Genomic DNA, 20,313 nt, shown 5'->3' with positions numbered 1-20,313 from the left:
GCAAAGAGAGAACAGATAAAAAGGCAAGAAAAAGAAAAGAAGAAAGTTTATTCGAAGGTAGAGAAACATAAAAAAAACTGAGGAGAAGAGGGAAATTGACTTGAAGAGAGGCCAGAGAGGAGGAGGAATAGAGTGGGAGAGACTAAGCAGCTTTATGACTTCATCTCTCTCTGGGTGGCACTAAACCTCCAAAGGAGATGATAATTATTACCTGAGTACAGCCATGAATTTTAACCAGTCTTGCCTTATGTTGTCCATGTCAGCAGTTTTCTCTGTACTCACAGTAAAAACTTGAGGTACCATTTATAATATTTGACAAGAGAAGGTTTTTAGTTGAAGAAACGCATCCTTAGGTAGCTGTCTACTGTCATGACTGCAGCTCCTGGCTCCTGTGAATCCACTTAATAACAAATAGAAACCAGTAGACAAAGCCCAGATGATGCACGTCTTCTTACCACCAAAGAAGAGTTGACTATCTGTGGTTAGAGGAAGTGGGATGCTGGTGTGAGCAGTGGCTCCTTCATCTTTGTCCACTGTGATGCTCAGTCGATCTTGTCTGGAGATCAGCTTGACAGAATGCCACTGACCATCATTCAGCCCTGAACCTAACAACACACACATTTGGCGATGTTTTATGTCTGTGGAATAATTAAAACATGTTTTGTCAATTCATAGTTAAACCTACCTGCACTGAGCTCCAGCACAGTCCTTCCCATTTTACTGATCTGTAGTCGCAGTCTGGTCTCACTCAGATATAACCAAACTGTGCTATCCTGCTGAGGGAGGTCAAAGGTCAAGAGCAGCCCTGCCTTGTTCCATGTCCTGAACTGCAGTGCTACAGAAACAACCCCTGATGACCACGATGTCAGACCCGGCAACTGTAGGAAGCTTTGGGAGTCAGTGAACGTCACAGCAACTGAAACTGGCTCAACACATGAAAAGGTCACATTGCCCTGAGAAAGAGAGGAAGGAAAAGCGGGAGAGTAATTATTGTAAAAGAGATAACACAACATGAATATTCATTCACTGCAGAGGCTGACTCAGTCTGACTTGATGTCACAAAGGTCTCATCAGCAGCTCTCTTAAAAAGGACAATCGTATTACCATATCAATATTGGCTGACCAGTTAAAATAAGCTAATAAACCTGAAGCACCAGGGTCACACAACTTCTGCACCCACTTTTCCTATTTGTCTCAAATTTCTTAATCGCAGTATGGCATTTGGATGAAAATACAACAATAAACTGATATAAAACTGTAAAAATTGTTTCTAAAGAGTGACATTTGTAAAGTATAATAGCATATAGTATAAACAATAAATGATCTCATTGAGTCCTCCTGTGCACATATTAGATTCCCATTGTTATGCTAACTTAAATTTAGTTTTTCTGTATTGATTATTATACATCACAAAGTGCCGTTTTCTGTCTTTCCTCATCCTTGTCTCCTTCTTTCCTCACTGCTCATTTCCCTTCTCTACATCTTTTCCTCCCCGATTAATTTGTCTTCATCTCTAAGTTTTTGGCTTTGGGCTTTGTAACTCCAAAATGTCTAAGCGATGACATTGGTGATGATAATGAAGGAGATTACGATGATGCTAATGACAATGATGATGATGGTGATGATGACGAGTGTAAAAATAAAAGGGGGTGATGATGTAGATGATGAAAATAATGATGACAATAATAATCATGGCAGTGACCATTAGCATAATAATGGCATCGATGCAGAGAAGGGACAAAGAGGAGAGAGATAGCACAAAAAGTCTGAAGTGAACAAAAGTGATAAAGTTGTTCTAAAGTTTCTCATCATGATGACTGTGCTGATAAAGGATGTTAACGACTGAGAATCTATAGGGCAAACATAATTAATTACTAGCTTGATCAAGTGATATCAAAGAGTACAATTACATGACTTGTAGGGTCATCAGAGGGCACCAAACCAATTCTTAGAAAAAGGAAAGCGTATTACATTTGGCTGCCTGAAGTAACCTTGAAGCCCAATACCTCAAGCTAGAAAGTAAAGGAATTATAATCCTCAAAATGTTATAATATATTGTGTATAATAATGACTGATTAATGATTAACAGCATTGTCTTTCAGCAAAAACTTTTAAACTTTAAACTTTAAACTTTTAAAACTATTATGATTTTTACGTTTACGTTTATTATTATTATTATCTTATTATTTTCTTCTACATATATGTATGTTCCTCCATGTGATGGCTATTGCAACACCACAATTTCCCTTTAGGGACTAGTAAAATATCTATCTATCTTCTATCTTATGATATAACACCAGGCAATGAACAACAGACACTATTTTTTGATACTTAGTTTAGAGTGACAGTGTGAAATGATAAGAAATCAAACTGCAATGCACTAAAATCTAAAAATAAATATTAATTATAAGCACACATTTTTTTTACATAAATAAAATACAAAATATTAATGTTTATTCTGAGAAATCACTTGTTTTCTAGTCCATCAGTGTGATACTCGATACTGCACGACTGTGGCTCAGCTGCCGTCATACATGTGCAGCTAACCAGCAACAATTTCCCCACAGACATCAATAAAATGCTTCATTGTTAGTCTAGTCTCATGTCATATCATAAACCACATCAGAATTCAAACTACAGTTTTGCCTTTATAATCAATAAAACCGTCTGTCCAGAATTATGTTCTAATCAGTTCATGCATGACTTGAAGTGGAATTTTGTGCCATATGTAATAAAATAACTTTGAATGCCAGATTATCTTTTAAAGTTGCTGAAACACAATAACTTACCATCACAGTGACCTGGGGGCTGTTTTGTTTAGCCAGGTCGATCAGATTGAGGTCATTAAAAAGCAGATTTTCCAGGCAGCCATGAAAGTTCCTGTTGGACAGAATGGGTTTCTGCAGCCCATGGCCCTGAACAGCTCCCAGACTTAGCTGCACAGGAAAGCAACACAAGGTATATTTAATATGTGGGGTATAGACTTCAAAGGTTTTCTTTTCTCCATGCACAGGCTCAGGCATATTTACCTGGAATACAGCTAAATGCACCCACCACACATAACCTTTAAATGCTTATTAGTGCATTACTTTGTTGGTTTCGGCACACAGACTGCCCACTCTCTACCTTTTTATTACTCACAAAGCAGACTGACTGTCTTGAGCATGGCTTATTTAATCAGTAAGTACCTCATTAAAGTACGTAATGAGTGGCAGGGGTTAGACATTATAAAATGAAGTTATAGCTGCAGCACCACTGTAAAATGTGTGTCCTACAATTTTCCTCTCACCTGGTGAATATCTGACTGGCTGAGCTCAGCTGGTATGTAAACCTGCTGAGTGTTTTTGTCCACAGTGAGGTTGAGGTGAGTGTGGAGCCGCTCCAACTTTACATGGTGCCAGTGCTGGTCATCGAGCAGACTACCCAGGGAAAGAAGGAGCTGCCCACCCGAGGATGAACTCACACCTGCAACACGCAACAGGACGGGAGGAAGAGAAGGAAATGGAGGAGCTGAGAATGTGAAAAACAACAAAATCAAATTTGTTGTCATTATAGTGCATTTGATAGCACAGGAATGCCTCCAGCTGATGTAGAAATCCTCTTATGTGCATCCCGTTTGATTTTTTTACTTCGCACTTCAAGGTCAACAGCCTGTGTGTCTACCTCCATAATGCATTTTTAACAAGGACAAACATGCTTGAAGAAATCTGCTTAAAATGCCCGTTATTTCTCGTGGCAGCAAAACCTAAAGGAAGGTTCATGTTTAATTTATGAAAACAAAAGGAATCAGAGAAACATTGCAGCTTCAGTGAAATATTTTCATCTTAGTTTCAAACAGGGAGCGGGTCACTGAGGTCACGTTCTCTCATTAGAGAGCACATATCTGTATGCTGTAAGGGAGCAGGACCAAGCACGATAAATGATGATGCTGCAAAAGGATCTGATGTAATTAATGACAGACCCAACACCAGCAGGTACAAATTGGTAAATCCATCTATGCATTGCCTAACGTGTTGGGAGATAAAAGAGATTCTGCTGACAGGAGGGGTTACTACAGAAGGAGAGTGATACACTCGCTCATTAATTACGAAGGAACATGCACCTACAGACAGACATCTGACAGTTTTGGAAATAGCTGTTGCAATTGCCAAGAAGAACATAAATATTTGGACAAAATTACAGCAGTGTTGGCAATTGAGCACGAGCAGGATGATATAAAAGATTTGAAGGAGTACAGTTCCTCTTTTCAATGGCTTAGTTTTTATTAAAAAAACACAAATTGTATTAATATTTCTGGACGTTAATGAGAAGGCATCACAGGTCGATTTTTAAACTTTAGACAAAGTCACACTAGCAGTTTCCAGTTCATATACCAAGCTAAGCTACGAGGTTAGACATGAGAAGGTGTTGTAATAGTATCTCCAAAAATGTGAAAATGTTCCTTAAATCATTTAGTCTATTTAATAAGATGACATAGTAAGTTACAGCTCGAATGAGTGGAAATAGAAACTGAAGGATCAATGCAAGACATCTGAGGGCAAACAGTTATAGGAACAGTTCATTTTCATTCATGAAACAGCCCCTCTCTTTCTAACTCTCTGTCGCTCTTAATTTCCCTCATTTCTCCTCTCAGTGGCTGCATGCTTGTGAGAAACATGAGGTGGGACTCTCATTCTGAGAGCTCCCAAACTTGTCGTTCTCTTGATTGCCCTCATGGAAAGAACACAGCTGCGTTATACTGCAATAACTGATTGATTTATCCAGACTGAATGTGCCAATACTGAACGTTTGTCTCTTAAGCTGGGGAGCTGAACACTAGTTTCCACTTTCCAAGAGTCTACCATTCCACACTGCTCCTTGAGGCAATATCGCCTAATCATATTCTGTCTGCTATCCCATCATGGTCTTCGCTTAAGCTCTAAATCTGTTTATGAAGTTCGACAATGACAGCTCTTATCAGAAGACGGACAGAATTGTTTCAGCATTTCATCATCACATGGTGCCAATATCTGAAATGCACCTTGACTGTAAAAATAATGTACTTTCCATAAATCAATTGTCAGCTTTAGTCATGGTAGAGAACTGGATTCATTATTGTAAAACAAACTGAAAAAAGTTAATGGTAAAGAGACATTCAGGGTAGGAAAGTCACTGTTAAGCCTTGTGTGTGTTGTAGGTGCAGCACAGCAAAGCACCAGTACTGAGGAGGACCACATGCTGACTGTGTATACTCACTTGCACTATTTGAATTACATTTTCATTTGTAGATAACTATGAAATTATAGCACTGATATAACCTAATAGTATTTTATTTTCACCTCAATAGAAATACTTTTTGCTTAGTTTTTCACCTTTGACTTTGGCCTGTACAAATGAAGGCAGTAAAGATTAAACATTTTCACTTTCTCTAGTTGTTGTTTGTGAGAAATGGATAAAATGTTTAACAATATTCAATTAATTTCCTGGTTATTTTTTTGATTCTTGGTCAAACTTTTTATAATTCGATGTGTCACCACTGAAGCATACATTCAAATTATATAGGGGGGGGCAACTGAGACTCCTAGGGTTCAGTGAAATCACTTTAGTCTAAGTGGAATAGAGAAAGCAAATGGGACAGTAATCACCACAGTTCATCCATTTCCTTTGCCAACTGGCACACTTTGTCCAGATTCAACCTTTTTCAACGCCACTCTGCAGATGCCTGGTGTTGGCCTTAGTCGTAGCTTTTGTTGCTTTGTGTGATTAGGAAAATCTTTGTGACTATGCTGGTGTTTTGTTACTGTAAAATCTGGATTATTCTGTGTTTTAGTACCAAACAAACACAGAAAGCAGCAACAGTGTGTCTGTATTATTAAGAAAATGGAGAAAAGACGGGCTTTAACTTAGCATGCAGCTTGTCTTGCATGCTCACTGATACCATCCTAATTTAGCAGCAATACTTAGCACCATTCGTCCTGAATGCACTGGAGCAGGACACAGAAGCTCTCAGTGCATTTACTGCTGTGTATTACAGCTACGCGGTGACAGTTCAGAATTAAACTGAATTATGAAGCTGTGGGCTACATTATAGAAAACTGACATTATGATAAATGTAAATCAGAGAGGAAATGAGGTGGTTTTGGATAGAAGGCATAAATCTTAATGAGCCAGTCAATTTATTCCAACTGATACAGGCAGAGAGGGTTGGACTGTCTGTATTTGTTTGTTTGCCTGTCTGTCTGCTTGCGTACTGTATATTGGTCTGTCTATCTTTCTATTTCCATCTAATCTTTAATTTATGCTAATGAGTGTTATTGACTAACAAAATGACATGTGCTCTGGCTGAGCTCTTAATGTTTGTGTGTTTATGAACTATGCATATCACTGATACTCAGTGTCAGCAACCAGTAGCCATTTTGAAGTCCTCTGTGTCTCCAGCTTGTTTTACCAATGATGCGGCATGCATCACTGTTAAAGAGAGGCCCGGGACTGACAGGATTGGGTTGCCAAATGGGAGAGATAAGTATGAAGACCCTCAGAGAATCTCTCGCACTCTGCTCTGGAGATAACACATCTAAATCTTCAGGTTTTATCACTGCTCGCCTAGTTTGACTCTTCTCTTCTCTTCTCTTCTCTTCTCTTCTCTTCTCTTCTCTTCTCTTCTCTTCTCTTCTCTTCTCTTCTCTTCTCTTCTCTTCTCTTCTCTTCTCTTCTCTTCTCTTCTCTTCTCTTCTCTTCTCTTCTCTTGCCAGCAGCTGACTGTGGAGGAGCACGCTGTGGCTCAGGGTGGATGCTTCAAGCTATTGATCTAAATTACATTGTCTGCAGACTGCAAACTCCTCAGAGAGTAAAAGGGAGGAGGGAGGACTGTGTGAAAGAGAAGGAGAAAGGCATGGAGAGGAGAGAAAGACAAAGAGCGTGCAATTGAAAAAAGGTAAATAATTGCCTGTGAAAAAAATATAGCAAGGGCAGAATTGGGGCGACATATGAGAGAGGCTGTGATAAATAACAATGGAGAGAGAAAGGAAAATAGAAAAGGCAGAAAAAGTAAGGGTAGGGGAGCAGCCAGGCAGGGAAACAAAGAGAGCCAGAGAAAGAAGCATGCAGTGACAGCGCTGTGATTGAGGCAGGGGATGTTATTTTTTTCACTGTTGGCTATATTGCCGGACGATCATAGCTCAATCTAATCTCTGCTCTGTTACAGCAATGAAGGGTGTTTATTTTCATTCTCAGCTACCCAGACTTCTTTGAGGACTTTGTTGCCTATCAGCTGAGGTCTAGCAGGGATTTGTGACAGGCATCACTCAGGGAGTTGATGCCAGACTGATGGCTTTTGCAGATGACACTGCTCTACGGCTGACAGACACTAGACAATACCACCAGGGAATTAATACTCTTCCACTTCTCCCCAACTTGAGAGATATTCTTACAAGACAAGTGTGAAGGATGGACAGAAATAGAGAAGTATAAAGTACGGTTTAATGCAGAAAGGTCTGATTTTTGCACTAAATGAAAGACACCTTCTCCACTATGACACTTCCTCACTATAATGCAAAAATGTCATGGTTGTAGCTAAATAATCAACCCTGACCCTGTAATTCTCTTACTACAGATAAATAACAAATGTAGTCAGTCACAACCTAGTAAATTACAACTCTCTTATTATTAAACAATTACTTAGTAATTATTTCACAATTTAAATGAAATAACTAATGTGCTTACAGCTATATTAAAATTTGTGTACTGCATGTGTTTAGTGTAAATTGCTGTATAATTGTAAGGTAACTACCATGATTAGTGTGTAATTAGTACGGTGTGTGTAAATGTGTAAATTGTGATGGATATTGTGATGTATGTATATACTAATAAAATGGTGTGCATCATCTCATGGGCCTACGGTTTTTTAATTTCACAGTATTACATACTTTTGTAATCATTGGGCAACAGAAATCTCTGCAGGACTAGAATATAAATAACCTTCCATATACTAGTATACCGAAAGATTTTACTTTCTTATTCTATAAGCCCACTTTACTTACTAATTATTTCAGGTAAAACTGTCACTCGGTTGCTAAATGTCGGGTATTTACTGGTAAATGCAATTGTTTTAAATTTTTTTTTAGAATTTAGCAAAATACATTATATGAAATATTGTTAAAATACTACACATTTCTAGGTAATTACATAAAAATGTCAAACTTTTACTTTTTTCATACTAAATATTTGTAATTTTACTTACATTTTAGGCAAATTAGCTGATAATTAAAATTTCAAACAGTTAAAAGCAGACATTTAATTTATATTGGGAAAAAATTACTAAGTAATTATTCAGTAATAAAGAGCTATAATTTACTAGGTTACCAGTCAGTCCCCAAAAAAGAGGAAAGTAGATGTCTATGGACACTTTGGGTTGGTTTCGGTTTTGGTCAGATTTTGAGTGAACGTAATTTAAAAATGAGGCAGCTTCGTCCTGTGTTTTGATTTCCACTTTCATCCAGCTGCTCCTCTCTGCTTAAAGCAGTAAAGTTTCTGAGAGACTCTGCAGCCTTTGTCCTGCACACGAGGTCTTGTAAAAATGGTGATTAGAAACCTAGGCTTGCTGTTTACATGACATTAGGAAATCAACGTACTCAAGAAAGCCAACTGTAACCTGGTTACTTGAATTGATCATAGGTAAACTCACTTTTGTTGCACTGAAGTTTTTTTTGCTGAAACTTTTTTCTCTGGAAATCTGGATTTAAATTCCCAGGATATTATGATATTAAGTCGTTTCAGTTTTACAGCGAAACTTCCACCCATAATGCATGGAGGGAAGGAATACTTAGCGAGCAAAGCAGTAGTACTCCTGCAGCCAGATGGCCTGGTTGATGAGGTTTGCCATATGGTGATAATATGATGGCCTGGCAGTGTGACAGCACCTCAGGTTTAACCTTGTTTACATACAACACACACAAACTTGCTCCCATACAGCCTTCACAGTACTCCATTCTAAGCAGGCAAAGGCCATGGATCATGTTATAGTCTCCTAGCCCACTGTGCTCCACAGAATTCATTCCTAACACATGCTGTTAACATCCATCACAGATTAATAGAAAAGGCATATGAGAGAGGAAGTTCAGTGGTAAGAATAACACAAGAAAATGAAAGTGAAACGGTAAAGAAAAATATAAAGAAAGACAGCATAATAGTTTGCTCTTTAACAAATGCTGATGTCCTCCTTTTACAGTCAATCACAAATGTTCCTTAATACTGATCTGTAGTTGCCGGCATTGGTGCAATGCACCACTTCCCCGAATTTTTCAAATATGATTAATTTTTTTCTGGAAAATTGCTGGAGACATATGGATAAACGAATAAACCTTGTAGTGAGCTCATTAGCATTAGTAGAAAGAAACATAATTTCCTTGCATTTCCTGAAAATTGGATCGACAGTATCTCAGAAATCACATCTGACAAACACACACACACACATACAAACAACAGATGGACAGAAACTGACTTGAAGCTCCCTACATTTCATTGTGTGGATAAAAAATGTGCTGGATATTAAATTCTCTATATAGAGATGGGATGGCGGGGGCTCTGAAGCCTGAGTGAGTGTGTAATTACACTGTGCAGTTTAGGTGTTAGCTGACATTTACCCAGAGCAATGAACAATGAAAGAACAAAGTATGAACAGATAGAGCTGTAGAGTATGCCTGCAAAGACATTAGGAAGAACTTCCAAAACACTTTGAATAATTAAAGCCAAATGTCCAAAGTTCCTGCCCAACAGTATTTTTCAGTACACAAGAAGTTGATTACTGCTGGTTTCTGTCCTTCCAAAAACTTGTATGTATTAAGACATAAACTAATTCTTGATTATAAAGTATGTCAAGAATAAATACCAGCAAGATTTTAAGCTTAAACAATTGAATGAGGACAAACTAGTGAGATTAAAGGAATCAGCCCATAGTATCACCACAAAGCACATTTAAAAGGTATAATTGCTACAAAACACCTTAATATATATTAGGATGGAAGAATTTACCCTTAGCATAACACAAATTTTAACTGTAATGTAACTGCTACAGATACAGTGACACTGTGCTGTTCTGCATACTATATGTTTTATTTACAGTGGCAAGAAAAATCTTCTACAAATAGAATGTGCCTAAAATACTAACACAAAAAAATTCTGACCTTTTATGTCTTAATCATAAAAAGCTCACAGTGAACCCTTGGAATAATGACCTCAAAAAAGCTTCAACTAACAAAAACCACTCAAACTTTTTGAGTTTGCTCCGCACAAGAGGAAGACACTTATGTGAGTCACGCCTGAAAAGGAAGAATCTACAATCAAAAATTCTTGCTCCAGTAATGCTTGCACTTAGTAAAGGAAGAAATGCAGTTAATTAAATTTGAGGACAGTAGCATCAAACACATCATTAAATGTGGCAATTCTTGCTGCATGCCTGAAGTTTGCCAAAGAGGAAATTGACACTCCACAGCAGTACTGGCAGAATGTTTTGTGGCAGGATCAAACTATATTGAGCTATTTGGAAAGTACACACAGCACTACATCTGGCATAAAAAGGTTACTGCATATTATCATGAAAACATCATCCCAACCGTAAAGTATGGTGGAGGCAACATCATGTTTTGGGCCTGCTTTGCTGCATCAGGGCCTGGCCAGCTTGCAGTGATTGGGAGGAAGATGAATTCCCAAGTGTACTAAAAATTCTTCAGAATAATGAGAGAATGTCTGAACGTCAGCTGACACTCTGAAATCCACAAGACAATAACTTGAAAAACAAAAACAGAACCCAGACATCAACCCAATAGACATGCTGTGGAACAACTTGAAGAGAGTCACAGACATAAGACGTCCAAAGAATATGACAGAGCTAAAGCAGTTCTGCTGGAAGAATGGCTTTCCACTCACCCTATGAGTTTTTTTTATAATTGTTCTCATTAAAGCCATGAAAGATCACACTTTATTGTGTTATTAATTTAGGCACATTATTTCTGTTAATACTCTTGACTTAGTTTACATTATAATACAAACATAAATTCTCTCAGTCATCTGTTGCAGAATAATGCTGTACCTTGCTGGTGGTAGAGCAGCAGCCGTCCCTTCTCCAACACCAGAGTGAGGCTGTGATCTCTCTGTCTCTCTGCATGGAGCAAAGTCCCAGAATTCTTCAAGGTTTTAAACTTTAGAGAGATGATCTCCACTGCTGTCGGAACCGGCCTCACACTCAGTTTGTAGATCAGACTGCTGCTGCCATCAAAGTTTGCCACATCAGAAGCTGTAGAACAACACGGAGGGGCGAGACAAGCTTCATTATAGCTTTACACTGTTAACGCATTTGTTATGCACATTTGAATTGTTTTCATTCTTACTGAACACCATACTGACAAAATGTGGTCGCCTTCACAAACAACAGCACATATTTTATATATTATTGTTTGAATGATATTGTTTTGCTCTGCTTATTTCTCTTTGAACAAGCAATTTCTAATGATCTGAAAAACCTTTGTACACTTCACACACCACAATAAAGCAGATGGTCTAGTTTCTGCTAATGACTGTGCTGCAGCAACCGCAGAGCAACTAGCAAGAGTAAATGCATTTTACTGTAGGAGCAGACTTCATGGGAATCTGAATGATAAATTTTGTATTTTTCAAAAGTCAGTGTCCACAAAGAGGATGTTTTATTCCTTTTTATTCGACACAAGCTGTAACTCTCAGAGCAAAAACCAGTTACTGAAAACAACAGCCAATATACACTGTGACAAAGGACATAGGATGTCAACAGGTTTGATGGCTTATTTAGAAGAACTTGAGCCTGCAGCATCTTCAATCTAAAGCTTGTCACTAAATACTTCAACTTTCAATAGAAATTAATATTTGTGGTATCTGACAAGAAAATGAAAATGAATCATATGTTTATGTCTGTATACCTCTTTTTAAATATCTTACAGTGGGGAGAAAGAGAGAGACTCACTGTATCGACATCCATATATTTCCAGTCTGAGCCCAATCCTCCCAGTGGGGTTCCAGTCCAGTGGGATGAGTCGGAGGTAGCGAGCTATCACTGGCCGTTCAAGTTTGTACTGGACCACAGTGTCTGCATTGCTGTTACCTGGAAAAGCCTAAAACAACAGAAACTACTTAGTATATCGCTGCAGTACATTTTCCATTAAACATCCATTTTTTAATGGTTGCTCAGGAAAGCATTTGGATTAATTAGCTGACACATGATTTAAGACCATTTTTGTACATTTGTATATATGTAAAGCTTTTTACTGAGAGCGTTCATTCTATTTTAAAGTTTTGCACCAATTCTGGAGGCTAAAACCTGCTATCTTCTGCTATAAAGTAGAACGTGTCGATAAAACCTTGTGAAAAAATACCATTTAAAAGTAAGATATGCACTAGTTTTTGTGGAAGTTTACAGTCTGAATGTGCAGAAAAACTCCCCCTAACCTCCCTGATCGCGATGGTTTTTATCATTTTCAGACTTCGAGCTCACAGAAGCCATTGATCCCAGCGTCTTATAATGCTTCCCCCTCTCTCTCCTCTTTTCTCTGTCCAGTGATCAATAACTCTGGGACCTATTTTCTGGCTGTATCAAGCCTCTCTTAAAGGACTAATGGTTTCCATTTTCTCAATCAGCTGCTTGTCAGGATCCAGTGGGAGCGTTTGGTTGACAGACAAATAGCACTGGCATTAACATCTGTAAAGAGAAAAAAAACTAGCTGCATTTGAGATTTTGTGTGCATGGGTTTAAGTGCATGTACTTTGCTTGTGCTGCACTCCCTACTCATGCATACGCGTCGTTGTTTGTGCATGAGTCTGTGTCTCCGCTTACTTTGTACTGATGTGACTATGTGAGTGAAATTGGTTTCCCTGGCACTGCATAATTGTGATCTCACTGCCGTCTACAGTGCTTTGAAGGGCTGAGCCTGCTGGTCAGCGAAGCGTTGAGCTCAACAAATGGCTCAGTTTCCTGCTGAGGAGGCTGAAAAGAAGGGGCATCTCATTTACTTGCGCGAGCATCTTGTGACATATGAGTAGCCCCTGACAAGCCTTCAGTCAAGGAGAGAGGGAAAAGTAGTAAAGACAGGGATGGCATGAGAATGCAGGAGAAAGAGAGCAACAGCTGATCTTAACTGAACCTAAAATTACTTTTAACAATTTCAGAGGTTAAGGACGAACCTTCAAGCCTGCCCTCCAGATATGTGCAGTCTGGTGCATGATCACACTAAAAGAGTATTTTTCATGTCATTGTTTCTAAGTAATTAAAAGGATCATTATGCAACTAAAGAACGTGGAAATGACAGTTTGCTGTTTTAATACACAGTGAACAAAACATGTTTCTCACTGACTGCCACCAAAACATCTATCTCACAAAATGCTGTGATTCTTTATTCCCTCATCATCATACATCAACTGTATAAGTTGCTTGAGTGCCTGCTGTAGTGGGTTGATGTGGGGCTAGATTTATATACAGTTACGTCTCGCCCAGGGTTTCTTAAACTTGGCATCACACCACCAATGATCACTCAATAAATCTGAACAGTCACAAAATGATTATTGAAGTGCAAAAAAAATTGCATTGCATTCTGACTTTTTATAGTCAAGCACAAGCATCTCAAAATTAAAAATGCATTATATTTCATAAGCTAATCCATGTTTCTATGTAAAATTAAAAGGAACCAGTTATGTTTGAAATATAGTGGAGTACAAGAACAAGGCAGTATTGAATGCAGTGACTCAAGTAAAACACCTAAGTACCTAAAACTGTACTTATACACAGTGGTAAATGTATTTAATCACTTTACACTTTGGTGGTGCGGAGGGAAAAAGACAGCACCTCTAAGCTAAGAAGTTAGTGAGAAACTATGCCTGATTCAGCTGTTTTTGCAGTCAGATCTCCTCCACCTTAACAGACAAACTAAGCTGGCCTGACTAATATATGGGGCTTTAAAAGTACTCTGCAAGCTGATCGGGGTTTATAACCTTTCATGCTGAGTGTCAAATCAACAAGTTTTTAAGCTGCAAGAAGTTGTACCCAGTTCTCTCTCCTCTTAGTGTTGATTCCCAGGCTTCAGAGAGTTTATATCCTTCACTGTGGGAAAATCGGATCCTGTCAGATCTGAATCAAAAGCTGTTCTCCGGGCTGCTACTATAACAAGAAGGGTGTACTGCCATCTATAAAAGAGGGAGATGCTTGACTGCCTCTGAATCATAACTAATGTTGTTCAATCAACTGAGGCCTGGATGACTTCCTGTCATTCTGACATACAGTAGATTGCTTTGTGGTTATCAGTCATTCAGCAGACTAGCCGTTTCACTTCTGACTGACACAGGCAAAGAGTGCTACTTTAAAAAATGATATAAAATGCTGAAAAATAATGATTTTGAGAGCAAAGAAGTAACACTGGGGAACATATACAGACATGAAGCTACTGCAGTACTGAAGTAAGCTGAGAATAGAGACTCAGCTAGAAGTGTTTCTCCAGCACACAGGTAAGACTTTGTACATCAGCTTCACTACAGAATATTTAAGCCACCACATGTCTCAACCAGTTTTCTCACTGGAATCTCCTGCACATTTACATTTTAGGCATTGAGCTGACACTCAGTTCAGTGTTGATGGACACCTTCGCTGGTGCAGGAATCAAAGCGGTGACTTTTTGTACGTCAGGCAGTCTTTCTAACAACAGCACCAGCCTCCTGTCAGCGGAGGTTAAACTGCTTGACAGCAGCTCCATGCAGTCGACAGAGCCCTTCCCAGGTTCCTTTCATTGTTCCATCCATTATTAATAAAGAGTGAGAGCCTCCTAGTGAGAGGGTTGCCGCTGCAGGCAGTACCAGTCCCCACAGGTAATGTAAATTATGTCTATGACAGTGGGGCAAAATGTATTTTAACTTCAAGATTTTGAGCTGCATCACCTCAAGCTGAATTCATAGAGTAACTTCTAAAATATACACTATGCCTTAATAATGCCTTAATAAGTTACATTATAGTCATCATGATGATTTGGAGGACTTTCCTTTGGGACACCCCAACAGCTGAGTGGTAGCACAACTACACTATGCAGCATGGTAATGGACAAAACATAAAGTTAAAGTTATTCTTTACTTTATGCAGCAAACATCACTGTTATCTGCCCTATTTGATGATGTCTTTGACACTTACTAGAGCCAGTTTAACTAAATTATGCAACAGGCAACCTGCACTTTTTAACCTGTAATGTAACTTAACGTAGTCTGATTATGGTGACATAGTCAGGACATTTCTGCAATTTGCAAGCAACAATGTTTGTGATAGTCGACTTTGACACCATCTGGGAACTGTGTGAAATATCAGAGAAAGGGTTACCTGTTACAGTAACCTATCATGTGTATATAATTACTTACTTGTATATAACTTTCACATAATAACCTTCCAGTCATTTGTATTGGTTGTTAGTGATTACTGAAGGAGAGTTACCCCTAAGCTGTCTTCCTGTCTGTGTTGTCTCCAGTTGTGTCCCGTGTCGCTGAACATCAACAGGTAGGCCGTCAGCCAGTCAGAGCTCCCATATCGGCCCTGAGTGGCAACAGCTGTGATTTGCGTCCGCCTCCCCAGGTCGACCTCTAACCACTGGTATCTGTCTGAGACAAGAGGAGACCAACCTCCGGCTCCTGTAGAGAGACAAGAGGCAAAGAAAGCATTTTAAAGATGATATTCACTTCGTGAGATTTTACTTCGTTAAATAATGTGCAATTGTGTGAGCTGGAGAAGAGGCTGGGAGAGGCAACAGACGAGCGAGTAAAGCTCGAGATACAAATTGTACAAGTGAAATGTCATTACATTATAATCTACTTGAAATTAAACTTTGTGTTATGATGTTAAAGCTGGCTAATAATAAATCTCACTCTGGACGAATGAAGGCAAACTACTTGTTTATATGTTTAAGTTGTGTTTACACATTATCAGTGCTTTAACCCTCCCGCTAATGTATTTAATACAGTTAGTAGTCAGCAAAATTAGAGGAAACCCTGCTTTAAGTAGTAAAATGTTGCAAAATACAGCATAAATATAAGTTATTTCCATTCTGGCTTTGATTTAAGTCCACTTACACGCTCACAGATTTAAAACCCTGCAATGTGTCATATACGTCCACTGGTTTCATGATGATAAATAATAAATCCACATAATCAAAGACATTAAGTGGGAGGTACTTACACTTGGAGAAAATGGATTAGACTGTGCAGCACCAGGGTGGTATTGACAGCTATTTGATCACTACGACACAGTAATTTATGCTCTGTCCTTCATGAGACTAAAAAGGTGACAACAATATGAGTGGACAAGTGGAGTATGCCAAGAAGTCATGATAGCCTGCTCATTCAGCATTTCTGCACTGACTGAGCTGAAGCGTTTGTCCATTCAGTGTTCTTTGGGGTAATGTTACTTTTCTGTTCTGGCAACAGCTGTTGCAGCAGCTGGAGAAGACATCCAGGGATCTATGTAATTGACTCAAACTGTGTTCATATTGTACTGTAGTCTTAAAAAGTTGGTCCCATCAGCACTGCCACAGAAAAGATAAACTCCCATAGAAAAGCTGAACATGAAAATCCTCACTGGAATCTATTAAAGTCTTACTTTTTATGTCAGAAGTGTTATAACAGCACATTTAAGTTTAAAAGTGAAAATGGGATTTGCAAATTTGGTACCACAGGCAACGATCAGTCATAATATATCATATTTAATAAATTATTTTATAATTAATACTGAGTCATTTAATTTCATAGTGTACTTATACTTTTGATCACACAGCAAATTGAAGCAGTTGCAACCAGAGAATTTCTTACCAGTGTTAATTATTAGCTTTACAAAAAGTGTATTTGGCATTTTATATCACGGACTAAGTGTAGGGTTATGTCTGTGGCTATAAATCTCTAGACAACAAAATGACTCTTAGTTTCTTTTTACTCTGGTAAAAATACCTACAAAGCCATAACTATAATGTTTTTCCACTTTCAAATGTAAAACTGCACCTGCAGTCCATTCTACATTGTACTATCTGACTCACATTTAAACATTCAAAGTAAACACAGATAAGTTCCAGTTGTATATTCACTTGCTTGTGTCCAGTAAATTCAAGTTTCTAATTTAATATTTTGGTCCAGGCATCCCGAAATAAATAGTTCTGGCATTTAAAAGCGATGGCTCAGCAAAAAGTCTTGCAAGTTGCAAATGTATCTGGATTTAAATTAACCTCAGTGAGAAGTCCACTTCTAAATAGGAAATAAGCCAGGAAGCCCAACAGTCTAACGCAGCCTGAACTCTATCCTGTGTCATATTAAGGAATGCATTCATGAGATAGGTTTTAACTGGGGAATATTGAACCTGTTGCAGAGGGTCTGTGGTAAGGTGACCAGAAAGCAAACGCAAGGAAAAAACAACCTGAAGAGAGACAACCGAGCAAAGGCAAGACTGAGAGACAGAGAGCTGTGTCACAAAACAGCACAAGAGACATTGGGAAAACTCATCCAGCAGCAATTTCATATCTCGTTCATATGCTGGTGGCATTCTCTACTCAAAGGACTGTGTATATATATATATGTGTGTGTGTGCATGTGTGTGTCAGACAGAGCAGGGAGAGCTATGGCAGAACCTGATTATGAAGAAACACTGGAGGTGATGGAAAAGGCTGCAACAAGATAACGACACTTTGAATATTGAGAAGGGTGTGTGTGTGTGTGTGTGTGTGTGTGTTTGTGTGTCTGTGTGTGCATGCATGTATATGTGTGTGTTTAAGAAAAAGTGCTGAGTCAGGCAAAAGCAAATCCATGCTGCCTGAACAGCAGATGGAGGGAATTCTCCCCCGCAGAGCGCGCTCTCACACAGACACACACTCGTGTGATAAAACAGTCAGCCTAAAAAGCACTTGAGATTGTGCTGCCACGGTGATATCATGCTGACATAAGGCCACTACAAATCAATACCACAACACTTGGTATTGATTGACAAAGTGGGCACATTCTCTCATTACATCTATTATAAAGCCACTTTCTACTGAAATAACAACTGATTATTGTAGTAACTCAACCCAACATGAACCCCATCAGGATTGCTCCACATTATGGGCTGTTCGACAGGTGTAGTACCAACAACAGCAACATTAGTCAGTTTAGCAACAGCTTTACACATATTTTAACTTGTTGTAGTACGTTAATATGTCTTATTTGTGTAATTTCCATTATGCTCAAACAACTGTTTATTGACCTGGATTAGAAGATTCTGAGGTTATCTTATGTCTGGATTTTTTCATGTTGCTGGTGCTTCCTGCTCATTAAGGCAGCAGCCAAAGGCCAGAACTAATAAGTACTTCAGTAACCGACATGGACCCTGACAGCACAACAGGAGAGAGCAGACACACTGACCTTTATTCATTACAGCCGGGTTGGAAAGGAGAGATGTGAATAACATGGACAAAGGAAAGAAGCAGCCCAAAAGAGTGACAGAGAGAAAGAGAGAAGCAGATCTAGGAGCCGACATCTCCTAGAGTTGACTCCTAGAAGAGGAATTAGGAAGAGAGAGAGAGAGAGAAGAGGAGAAACAAGGAGAAAGGCAGATCCCTCTCATTATCAAGAACTGGAGAACAAATTAGAAAGTGGTGAAAGAAGAGTGTGAAGGTCTGTGGGGAAAAAATGACACACTGAATCCACCATGTTAGTCACACATGATGTGTTTGATCACCAAAACAATAGCTCTGCCACGCATGTTTGTCAGTTCCGATCCAGTAAATGTCCTCGTTTTTGCTCCTTAACTGTCTAATAACACCAAAGCGTTTCATACCCCCTCAGGGAGGTAGACTGATGTTAAAACGTGGTCAGGAGCGTTGCACCTCCATTCTGCTGGACATTCAAATTAGCATGATTAACTAGTCAGGAGACCATGACTTTGGGGATCAACAATATTAGAGGACCACTGTACTGTACCAGGCAACACATGCTTCAATTTCATATAAACCTAAATAATCTAAACTGGTGTTGTTGTTGTTGTTGTTAGACATTGTCGTTTGTGTTTTGACTAGTTGCCTGTCAGACAGCAGGTCTCAGCTAGTAGACAGAAGGAGTAGAGTTAGGAACACATGAGAGTGAGGTGCTGCGGAGGAACTATCTTTGAGAGTGTGACAGACAATGAATGATAAGCCTCTGGTGATAATAGGTGAGTAATCATCAGTGAGTGTCTGGACCAACCAGGCTGCAAGGTTTGAGTGTCGATCTCACTTCAGGTAAGGTCTGCTGCTTTTCTTGTTGTAAATCAGGTCATTCAGTGATGTGGTGGCTTGTTAGGAGTACTGTTAAACACAGGTTTAGTGGTAGTTAAATTGCCCAGACCTAAAGTAAAAGCATTTCACTTGTACTCTCTGTACAGTGACAGTCTGCACTAACCCCTGAGAGACATTGAAAAGCTCTGTCGTGTTGGGGGGAGCTGATAATTCTCTGGATTTGTCACTACACACAGCCTCCTTCACTTTATATGTCATGTCATGTCAGCTTAGTACTTACTATTTATGGACTTCTTCTTTTAAAATTGGAACTACAAAATATATTTTGTAATGCTTCAATACCAGTCCAAATGCCAAAACCAAAACTAACGATTACATTTATATTAATAACATTTCATTTACAAAAAGATGTTGATGATAGTCTGTGCTGCTGCTTTAATAAACCTCTGTAAATTCTGTATTTTAAATAAATCAAGAACCAGATGATAAAAAAGTGAGAAAACAATTTACTATGCATTTCACCAGATAATAGATGCCAGCTTTTAGTAACATTGCTACAAACCAAGGCAAGGAAGGTTTATTTCCTGTATTTAGCACTTTAAAAATAAGGCACTCAGATATTAGGATATACATCTGTATAACCAGCTAAATAAAACATGTCATGAATTGATAGTAAAGTGACTCTCTGACAACAAGCTTTGGAGTGTGATCTTTATGTTTTCCAAGGATAGCAGACTGGGCAGCTAAAATCAATACAAGTTTGATTAGTACATGGCTGTTTTAAAATAAACCATGCTAAATCACAGCATTGCCTGCCGATTTTGTTTTTATTATTAACTTGTATTCATCCAGAGGCCAGTTATTCTACCTAAAGGTCAGTTGTGTAAGGTACACAAAGTGTCCATGTTCTTATTTACTAAAGTTTTCCAACAAGCTTCTCGTAAAATTAGTGCAGTCCTACAAATAAGTAAATATGAGTCATTGCTGCTCATCATACATGGATTTATTTGGGCTAGCATGAAAGCATCAAAGAGAATTCTATTTTGGATGCTTCCTC

The 20,313-nt window shown here is 38.7% G+C and overlaps 1 protein-coding gene across 1 annotated transcript in view; it reads right to left on the bottom strand.

The window, feature by feature from the left end:
* Positions 1–20,313, bottom strand: part of LOC113152520 (contactin-associated protein-like 4) — a 71,960-nt gene that overhangs the window by 32,923 nt on the left and 18,724 nt on the right. Inside the window, exons 3-9 of the mRNA XM_026345807.1 lie at positions 15,464–15,657; positions 11,969–12,116; positions 11,066–11,269; positions 3,290–3,465; positions 2,790–2,936; positions 686–953; positions 456–605 (exon numbers count right to left, since the gene is read on the bottom strand). Coding sequence (XP_026201592.1) covers positions 456–605; positions 686–953; positions 2,790–2,936; positions 3,290–3,465; positions 11,066–11,269; positions 11,969–12,116; positions 15,464–15,657 — 1,287 coding nt within the window. The remainder of the gene's footprint in view (positions 1–455; positions 606–685; positions 954–2,789; positions 2,937–3,289; positions 3,466–11,065; positions 11,270–11,968; positions 12,117–15,463; positions 15,658–20,313) is intronic.

The sequence above is a fragment of the Anabas testudineus genome, chromosome 4 (assembly GCF_900324465.2).
Source record: "Anabas testudineus chromosome 4, fAnaTes1.2, whole genome shotgun sequence".
In the NCBI taxonomy this organism is placed as follows: Eukaryota; Metazoa; Chordata; class Actinopteri; order Anabantiformes; family Anabantidae; genus Anabas; species Anabas testudineus.
The sequence above is the reverse complement of the archived record's forward strand: the minus strand, read 5'-3'. Positions and strand labels throughout refer to the sequence as shown.